Source organism: Bombina bombina, chromosome 3 (genome assembly GCF_027579735.1).
Source record: "Bombina bombina isolate aBomBom1 chromosome 3, aBomBom1.pri, whole genome shotgun sequence".
Taxonomy (NCBI): Eukaryota; Metazoa; Chordata; class Amphibia; order Anura; family Bombinatoridae; genus Bombina; species Bombina bombina.
In genome coordinates, this window is record NC_069501.1 from 1,074,774,807 (window position 1) to 1,074,785,927 (window position 11,121).

At 36.6% G+C, this 11,121-nt stretch overlaps 1 protein-coding gene across 1 annotated transcript in view; it reads left to right on the top strand.

Annotated features, from left to right (window-relative positions):
• FNDC3A (fibronectin type III domain containing 3A) overlaps positions 1–11,121 on the top strand; it is a 646,553-nt gene that overhangs the window by 102,300 nt on the left and 533,132 nt on the right. The window contains exon 2 of the mRNA XM_053708360.1: positions 2,441–2,581. Within this exon, the coding sequence (XP_053564335.1) occupies positions 2,462–2,581 (120 nt within the window). The 5' untranslated portion in view covers positions 2,441–2,461. The remainder of the gene's footprint in view (positions 1–2,440; positions 2,582–11,121) is intronic.

Here is an 11,121-nt window from a genome sequence, read left to right on the forward strand (position 1 = left end):
CATAATTTGGATGTGGTCCGTGCTTTAAAGTTTTACTTACAGGCAACTAAGGATTTCCGTCAATCATCTTCATTATTCATTGTTTATTCTGGAAAGCATAGGGGTCAGAAAGCTACGGCTACCTCTCTTTCTTTTTGGCTGAGAAGTATTATCCGCCTGGCATATGAGACTGCTGGACAGCAGCCTCCTGAAGGAATTACGGCTCATTCTACTAGGGCTGTGGCTTCCACATGGGCTTTTAAAAACGATGCTTCTGTTGAACAGATTTGTAAGGCTGCGACTTGGTCGTCCCTTCATACTTTTTCCAAATTTTCCAAATTTGATACTTTTGCTTCTTCTGAGGCTATTTTTGGGAGAAAGGTTCTTCAAGCAGTGGTGCCTTCCGTTTAGGTTCCTGTCTTGTCCCTCCCTTTTATTCGTGTCCTATTGCTTTGGTATTGGTTTCCCACAAGTAAGGATGAAATCTGTGGACTCGTCAGATCTTTGTAAAAGAAAAGTAAATTTATGCTTACCTGATAAATTAATTTCTTTTACGATATGACGAGTCCACTGCCCACCCTGTTATTTTAAGACAGATTTATTTTATTTTTTGTAAACTTCAGTCACCTCTGCACCTTTTTAGCCTTTCCTTTTCTCTTCCTATAACCTTTGGCCGAATGACTGGAGGTGGAGGGGAAGGGAGGGGCTATATATACATCTCTGCTGTGGTGCTCTTTGCCACTTCCAGTTAGCAGAAGGTTAATATCCCACAAGTAAGGATGAAATCCATGGACTTGTCATATCGTAAAAGAAATTAATTTATCAGGTAAGCATAAATTTACTTTTTTTCTGAATGTAAGACATTCGTATGAGCAATGCCCCTTTTGTTATTGCTACAGTTAACCAAGACAAAATGAAACAAATTTATTTAAGGCCTTTTACAATTTCTTTTTTTGTCCGCAGCTTATTTGCAATGCAATTTTCAACTACTGCACTATATTATAAAACTTTAAAAATGTTTCATTCCCCAGTTAATAAACGCACTGCATTTGAACTGGGGCTTTAGCGTAACTGCTTAAATTAAAATCAAATTTAATTTAAAATTGACCTGCAGAAAAATTTTCGCTAAAAATATCTCATCGCAGAAAGTGGAAAAAAAGTTCTGTATCTGGGCACAAGCAAGAAGAATACTTTCTTAAAGCCACAGCCATGATGTAAAATATACGTGTACAGTTATTTTTAGATTTTGTGATCACTACAGGCTGTGTTAAAAATGGGAAATTTATATGTCTTTTTTGATTTACTAATCAGTACCTAGGGATTTAATGGAAGTTCCTTAACTACCCATTGGGCACACCTGTTTTTAGACATTTTATTTATGTGATGCTTACAAATTACTTTCTTTATATCAGATGCAAAAACGTTTTGAGAGCAACCCGAGTTAAGAACGTGGTATTACCGCATTGGTCTGTTCTTCAATTGTGGCATTAGCTTGGGGCCAATACTCTCTAACAGCAAGAAGTTTAAAATGGGGTCTGGTTTTGAAGTCATTATGTAGCTTTTTCTGTCAATGTTAAATTTTGATTTAAAAACAAAAGGATGTCCACGTTTTGGCTTAATGCAGGAGATTGGAATCTCCAGCTGCAGATGTTATTAGAATATGTTAATCATTCAGGAAAAAACAGTATGTGTCTCTGAAAGTTGCCGCCTGTCCTCCACAAGGTACTGGGAGACCTTGAATGCCAGTAACACACATACTTCAAGGATTTTACCTGTTTGCAGGCCAGTAACAAGCATGCAGCAGTGATTAAACCCCACTTGACTGCCAGTAACACATACTGAATTTTTGCCAGTAACACACACAAAGCAGTGCCTGTAACTCTCTCTTGACTGCAAGTAACACATAAGGGGAATCTTCTTTACTCTTCTTGGCTCCCAGAAACACACAGAGCAATGTATGCATAGAGTCACTTCTTTCTTTACCATATTTCTAATGTATAGATGCAAAGGAGGATCTGACAAACACAGAATTCTACTTATTTTCCTTTTGACCACTTGCTTCACAAGACGGCTGTAACTTAATGTATGCAGTGTTAAAAAAACTATTTGCCACTAGTGAGCTTTTAGCTGTACTCTGGGTAGATAAAAAATAAACAAATTACAAATGTTGCCAATGTGGATATGGTTAATATTTTTTTATTTGCATTGTTTATCCCCATACAGCTCAAGGTATTGTTTTGTATGTATTGGTTTGCTCAGGTTTTCCTACCTTTTTGACATTGACAAGTAAAAAAGTGCATAGTTTTTGTATGCTTCATATAACATGTTGGGCATTTACCCTCGAGTTTGATGCTGGTTGTAGCTTTGCAGTTTTCAAATAAAAATAAGAAGAGTTTATTATAACACAATGTAAACTAGTAATACTTATTAGTTTTAAGCATCTTTTTTTCTTTCTTTTTAGGGTTTGGGGAAAAGCTTGTAAATGTATGTTTTATCCATGATGGCAGATCATCCGCCTCCTCCACTGGACAACACTCAACTTCTAACAACTGACATCCCTCTTCTACACGCTCCCATTGTCAATGGTGAAGGATCACAAAAGGTACGATCAATAAACCTTGAAGTAGGAAAGACATATAAACTGAATTATGTATAAAATTCAGCTATATTATAAATGAGTCATTTCTAGCTGTTTACTTTTTGACTCTTTAGGAATTAATCTCTGCTGGCTTGTTGGAGTTATCACTTTGCTAAATGGTGATTTATTTCATATAGCTGATAAGAGTCCACGATTCATTACTTCTGGTAATTACCTTTCCTGCCACTAGGAGGAGGCAAATATTCCCAAACCTCAGAGCTCTATATAAACCCTCCCACCTCTATAGTAATCATTCTTGTCTTGGCCTCCGCTGGAGGTAGGTGAAGATTGAAGATGTGCAAGATTGTTTGTTATTTTATTTTAGGGTTTCCTGGTTAGGACCCTGAAGTTCCCCTCTTCAGTACTGACTTAGTCAAGAGGGACATATTTGGAGTATTAGGCATTATAGATTATATTTAAAGGGATAAGGATATTCCTTTCTGACATTTTAGTGTAGGATACTTCCTTTGCACTTATTTGACTTTTATCCTTACTCCAGGGCATGCTTAAACCTTCTACTGATGACATTCTCAGTACTAGGTTAAAGTTCTTTGAGGTAAGTTTATGTTTTAGCCATTAGGAATGCCCTTGGCCAGCTTATTAGTGCTTGCTTCATTAGCATATATACTTTTATGATTGTATAGGGATCCTGGATGCTGTGGTCACTACTTTTAGTAGCTGTTGGGCTGCGGGTCCATGTTAGGCCCGGTTTTCCTTTTAGCGTACAGTGCTTGTCAGAGGGTTGTATTTGGGGTATGGTTTCATAAACCCCCTGCAAAAAACTAAGCCAGTGATGATAATTTGCATTTTTCATACATCAGAGAATAACAAAACATAGCAGTGTGAATGATTTTAAAATAAAATAAAAACATTTGCAGTGACCTGTACATATTCACAGGGTTTGCATTTCCTGTGACCACACTTGAACATACCAGAATGTCTATGCCAGGAACTTTCAGGTCTCGTAGTCTGTCTCAATTGTGTAGGAGATAAGATAGATGCTAGTGTAGGGCATTTCTTTTAAGAGCATCGTACCCCTTCTTGAACCATGCCAGTTAGCTTGTCGTCAGCAGACAATAAAGGGAAATGCTTCCTGATGATGCTGCAAGTTGTAGCATCTGTATCTGTGTGTATATATATATATATATATATATATATATATATATATATATATATATATATATATATATATATATATATATATATATATAGTTTTTATACTCTGTACTTTTTTACTTTCCTGGTACTGTTTAAACCACTTCAGGTCCCTTCATCTATCATATGATATCTCCTATTTGATATGTACATTTTTCTGTTCCTATTTCCAATATATATATATATATATATATATATATATGTTACTTTTTGCACTATTGTATACTCTTGCTACTGCATATAAGGGGTTATTTTGAATTGAATGTTTTGGAGGGCGTTTCTTTCATTAGGTTTTTTTTAACCTATCAGATCTAACATATACCTTTTTAAACATTATGTCAGGTGTAGCACCTTAGGCTATGATTACATCTTAGCGCCGAAACATGTAAGCCGATTGCACTGTTTTGGATCCGTCCTACTTGTTATTTTTTAACTTTGTCGAATAAGTTTAAAGTTTTATCTTTATACCCAGCGGGACTGCCTTCCTCTTTTTTCATTGATTATTACCAGCCTCAGTCCTGCTATCCTCAGTGTTTTGCAAGCACCAGGCGAAGAAATCCCTCACCCCTCCCATTCCTATACGTCACCACTGACGTCATCTCCCTGGAGCCGAGCGTCGCTGGCCGAAATCGGATAGAGGCTACGATCCGGTGGCAGCAGTGTATGCTTGCTGAGCAATCTCTCAGCCCGTAAGGGATACGGACTCTCTGGATGTCGAGGTGACCTCTGTCGGCAGACTCAGGCTTAGTGCGGGAGCACTTGGTGACTACAGGCTCTAACTTGGTGGTGCTGTTTGAACACGTTGTTCACAGGGGTGAGTGTGGTTCCTTTATAAGACCCGGACTCCGGAATGGTGATCAGTTTTGTTCTACATACTAAAGGGATATACCACACTAACTTTATCTCTTGAATATAATAAGTCTTATTGTAGTTGTTGACAACTTCTTCTGTAGATAATTCTTTGTTAACCTTTGGACTTCAGTTGAAGCCTTTAAGAAGATGGAGGTCACATTTAGTGGGAATGTGGCATCTTTGTCACACTTGTGAACGTTCCAGCCCTCTTTTTAAAACCGTATAGAGGAACATGCCACACATTTCTTAACATGTTGGCCTATAAACATTATAACACTAAGCTTCTAAACAATCCACAAATAAGCTTCTTAAATTGGTCAAATAGGCACTGGTCAAAAAGGAATTAGGAAATTAACATCTAAATTATCTTAATTTCTGTCAGAAGCTATTCATTTATTTTTACAGATTCATATAAAACTATTTTCAAAAGAAGATGCTTATATGACTGGGAGTCCTCCAAATCTTATGCACAGTTCCAGGGTTTTGCAACATTCTTTGGGCTTCTATATTTTCTCTAGCAAAATATTTAAACTGTTAATGGTGCTGGATTTGCAGTTTCACGTAAAAGTAGTAAGCTAGCACTGCAGATATACTTTGTTGCTAGGAGACGGCTTGTCTAGCCTCAGTTGACTGTGGTGGGGGTGGTATATTGAGCAGCAGACAAGATGATGTGAGAATTGCATGCACTGACTGTGTGTGGCTCATTTGAATAAGAGGAGCAGGTTGCAAACACACAGAAGGCATGTTGGACAACAAAGAATCTTACCATGCCCCTCTAGACTAATGTACCATCTGCTGAAAGCATGGAAAGCTGCTACCAACTGCTACCCATGTATGCCTGGAGCCTGTATCTTTCAGCAGTGATCACAATGTACAGGAACATCAACTATTTGACAACTTGGCTTTTTCCTGTGTATTTCTGAATATAAATGACCCTAAGATTGTTATTCTACTTCAGCATTATCTGATTATGGTTCTTGTAAAATGGAGTCAGAGATTTACTGTCAAACTATAGAGAAATAGGGATTTTTTTTTAAATTGAGGTATAATTCAAAGCATATACATCATACCTGTCAACAAAGTCTATGCAACAAAAAGTGTTTCCGAATTTACAGTCAGTATAAAGTGAACAACCTAAACATAGCATATTTATAAGTCAAGGGACAGGACTATCATTAAACCTAATGCTTGCCTATTAGACTTTATGCCCTCTTCATGTTATTTAAGTAGGCTGACCATATTGCCGCTTTAAAAAGGGACACATTTGAAAAATACATATGTCAGGGCTGTTTTCAGGGCTGTTTAAAGAAATGGTTTTGTATAAGAACCCTCACATATGTATTTTTCATATGTGTTCCTTCTTAAAGCGGCAATATGGTCAGCCTATATTTCAGGCCACTTTTGGACCTTTCTGTACTATATGTAGTATAAAACTGTAGAGGGCAATTATGAGCCAAAAGGGGACCACTTTTGGGTCCCAAGTAGTAAACCTCCGGAGTTTTTTTAATTTTCTAGCTTACGGTTTTATATCACATGTAATACAACAGACCCCTGGTGTCAAACATCAAATCTTATATATAGGTAAGGTAATCCCCTAATCGTAGGCAATGGCCACTCTAGGACCCTGAACAGTCAAAGGTATCTATAGGGGAGTATGATAGGGGCATTTAGAATAAATGCAGCATATAGGGCCACTCTTTGACCCTTAGGTCTGGAGTTGTGAACACGAAGGAAAATATCAAAAGATATATATTGGTACAATGATACATATAAGGCTAGATTATCAAGTTATATGCATTAATAATAAAAAAAAAAAACCAACAAATACTATACACAGTTAGACCCCTCACTAGCTGCAATTTATCTTATGATAAAATTAGTCATAGGCACAAACATTTAAAAAAACAGAACAAAATAGGAGCCAGCATGATACATCATATTAATCCCACATGATCAATAGCACTCTATATAGTGTCTTATGAAACTATAAGCATATACATTTATATGGAGACCTATATAGAATATAACCTTATCTTAACTAAGGATAAGTAGTTAAATCTGGATTTGTGTACAATTAATAACATTAGGGCTAATAACATTTTTAGGGGATTCAATGTAAGTTTTATGTGTAATGTGAGCGCTGTAAAATAGGACATTTGGAGATGGGATTGGAGATGGGAAAACTATATTTTAGAAGCACAATAAAAAGTAAGGAAAGAAACCTTAAAGGGACATGAAACCCATATTTTTTCTTTCATGATTTAGAAAGAGCATACAATTATAAACAACTTTCTAATTTACTTCTATTATCTAATTTGCTTCATTCTCTTGATATTCTTTGCTGAAAAGCATATCTAGATATGCTCAGTGGCTGCTGATTGGTAGCTGCACATAAATGCCTCCTGTGATTGGTTCACTGTGTGCATTGCTATTTCTTCATTAAAGTATATCTAAAGAATGAAACAAATTAGGTAATAGAAGTAAATTGGAATGTTGTTTAAAATTGTATTCTCTACCTTAAAGAGACAGTATACACTCATTTTCATATAACTGCATGTAATAGACACTACTATAAAGAATAATATGCACAGATACTGAAATAAAAATCTAGTATAAAACTGTTTAAAAACTTACTTAGAAGCTGTCAGTTTGGCTCTGTTGAAAAGGTAGCTGGAAAGCCCACTGCAAGTAGCAAATAAGACACTCCCCCCCCCTCCCCCTTCTTTTGCATATGAAAATACCCTTTACACAAACAGGAGCAAGCTGGAGTAGGTAGTCAAGCGTATTCACATAAAACTTTGGGGCTTGGTTAGGAGTCTGAAAATCAGAGCAATGTTATTTAAAAATAAGCAAAACTATACATTAATTTAAAAAAAAAACTTTATGGGCTATATAAATAGATTATCTACAAAACATTTATGCAAAGAAAAAATGAGTGTATAATGTCCCTTTAATCATGAAAGAAAATGTTTGGGTATAGTGTCCCTTTAACTAAAAACAGATAAGTAAGTCTGCATTTGTATAAAGTTAGAGACATGGAGGTTAACAACCTTTGTACACTCCAAATAGGAGAACTATAGAAAACTATAAAATTGCTGATTATAGCAGATATTAGGACATATCAGTCCCACAAATGCACATATTATACATGTTAGGCTTTAAGTAAAGTAAAACTGAATAATACAATGTCAGTCAAAGATATCAAGTAAGTAACCATCATATAGTCCTGCATAAGTGTTGCAGTACCTAGAGCCCATTTTAACTTGACTATGGCAGATTAAAAGTGTATATATATATATATATATATATATATATATACACACATGGGTATGTGTAGATCGCTAAGGATTGTAGAAAAAGCTGATAGCATTTGCGCACCCCATGTAGAAAAACTATAGTTAACTGTGTAATTGCTTGTTTATAATAAGTGTTAAGTCATATCCGTCCTACAACTATATACTGTACATTTCACATGTTGGGTTGTAAGGAAGGTAAGACAGAATAATATAGCGTCAGACAAAAATATCAGGTGGGTAACCATCATAAACTCCTGCATCAATGTTGTAATATATGAAACCTATTTTAACTCTACTATAGCAGAGTATTCAGCCTACACCAAGTTTCCAGGTTAGGTGTCTTTCTTTAGCGTCAATTTAAATGGTAAATCCTGTACTTGTATGCCACATGGTCCAGGCATAAGCATCATTAAGTTCAAAGTGGATCCTCTCATTCGCACAATGATATATTCTTGTTTTCTGATCATCGCATGTGGGGCTGGTCTTGTAGATAGGATCAAAGAGTTGTGGTCGCATGAGTGTAGTTTCCAGACTCCCGAGTCTAACTGCTGGGCCGTAAGTTCCATATGTAGTTGTGGCGACCAACCATGCCCAGTCCTCACCTAGAGCAGTGCGATCAGCTCCATCCCACTCGACCTCCTTGTCAACCATGTCTTCATTGGCAAATGAGACGATCCTGCATTAAATGATCCTCTGTACCAAATGTGAGTCCCCGGTTCCTATAACTTATGTTCTGTTTGTGAGGGCAGGCAGCTGCCGCTGGGGCCCCAAAGCATTGCGACCTATCTCCGACACAGAAGTATGGACTGTTTGTAGATTTCCATCAGCTTTAACAGCAGCGGGTGATGTGGTTGCTGAATGCAGAGCGTCAATGAGGTTGGCTTGGCATATATCAAAGAGGTCGTTTAGTTTAGCCACGAGAATACTTGCAGGCTCCATGTTTGTTATAGGTAATCTCTAAGATGTGTCTTGAGTTCAAGCAAAAGTTTTAGCAGCTTAAGGTTTATAACTAGCTTTATTGAAGTATAGCCTGCTTCCAACTGTTTCCCCTGCTCTTGTGCAGGGGGGTGCTGAGAACCGGTATATGTCCGCCGCCAAAGGCCTCAGCGGTCTAGTTCAGGAGACTGCCTTCATGAAGATGTCAGCCGGGATATCAATACCGTCCTCAGAACATGCGGATGACTTATTTGATAATATTATGTTTTAATGTCCTGATATTAAGATTTTAATAATCCGCTGATTATTTCTTTATCAGGAGCTCCTGAAGTTGCGACCATCCATGGCCCACTGCCTAGACACGCCCCGGGATTTTTTTTTTATAACCTAGAAATTAAAATTGCAACTAGGAGAAAATAGATTAATATTTTATGTGAGTTTTCTGTTGAATCTAGCTGGAACTGTAGGCGTGTATATGATACACTTTTCTTTGTAATTGTGAGAAGGTATACGATTCTACAATCATGAAAAGAAAAGTGTAGACCTATTCGTTGCACTTTCATTTGCTTTGTGTTTATTTGTTTTTTTTAACTGCTAATATTATTGACTTGAATAATAATTGGTCGCTGAGTCTTTGAATCTGAGAGTCAAGTATTATTATTATTATCAGGTATTTATAAAGCGCCAACAGATTACGCAGCGCTATACAAGTAATAGTAAAACATTATAAGGATGCATTACAAACAAACAAGTACAGTATTGGGATACATTACAGTTGTAGGTGCAATAATGAGTTATACAAAAGGAGAGGAATGCCCTGCCCTTGAGCACAATCAGTAGTAGTTCACTTTAAATACAAAGTGTCCTGCAGGTAGAAAGGCTCTCAAGCTTACAATCTAAGGGAGAGGTAATGGACACGAAAGGTAAGGGAAATAAGTCTGATATAAGGCAGGGTAAGCTGAGAGTGGGTGAAGTGTGTGGCAAGAAAAGAGATATTGCTGTAGGTGTGAGCTGTAACAAAGAGAGTGGTAAAGGTAAAACTTCCATTTGATAAAGTGAAGGAATAGGGGGAGGTGTGTCTTGGAAAAGAGTAGAGGGGTGGAGGGAAGATTGGAATGTACAATAATAAAGGTTAAAACCAATTCCATATTAGCCCAACAGATATAAGGAAAAACAAAAACACTCAGTGTCTTGATTGGAGATATCAGTCTGATTTACCTTGAAAATTGCAGAGGAAATTTCAGAGATATTGCTGTAGGTGTGAGCTGTAACAAAGTAGAAAAGTCTCCTCATAACCGAGCACTTCATTATTGTATATTATATATTTTCTTTAAATTAAATTTTCTTGGCATTATCAAAGTATTATATTGTAATCCTATCTTTATTGCTGTACAAGCAATGTGTCTGAGCTGTATAGCAATATGTGGGTGAGTGTGTCGGAGGAAATCCTGAAACGTTGAAATTAACTGTGTAAGATTGATTATGTGTAATGACTGATTATCTCAGAGGATAGTAATTTTCACAGTTGGTGAATGAATACCAGATCGGAAACTTTTTTTTTAAGGTTTTGTAAATTTATTTTATTAATTATTTTTAGACTAAATTAGAAGTAAGAATACCCCACAGAGGGCCAGATTAAGAGTGGAGCGCTATTTAAAGAGACAGTCTACACCAGAATTTTTATTGTTTAAAAAGATAGATAATCCCTTTATTACCAATTCCCTAGTTTTGCATAACCAACACAGTTATATAAATACACTTTTTACCTCTGTGATTACCTTGTATCTAAGCCTCTGCAGACTATCCCCTTATCTCAGTTTTTTTGACAGATTTGCAGTTTAGCCAATCAGTGATAGCTCCTAGGTATCTTCACAGGGGTGAGCACATTATCTATATGTTATACATGAACTAACACCCTCTAGTTGTGAAAATGTTTCAAAATGCATTCAGATAAGAGGTGGCCTTCAAGGCCTAAGAAATTAGCATATGAGCCTACCTAGGTTTAGCTTTTAACTAAGAATACCAGGAAAACAAAGCAAAATTGATGATCAAAGCAAATTGCAAAGTTGTTTAAAATTACATGCCCTATCTGAATCATGAAAGTTTATTTTTGAGTAGACTGTCCCTTTAATGCTGCCGCTTGAGCTTTAACTGCGCTAGAAGTAAGCTACTCCCTGATAGAAGTTCATAGAAGTCCAATTAAACACCCTACTTACTCGCAAACACAATCCCATATTCTCAAGTGTGCTAATCCAACATGAAAAT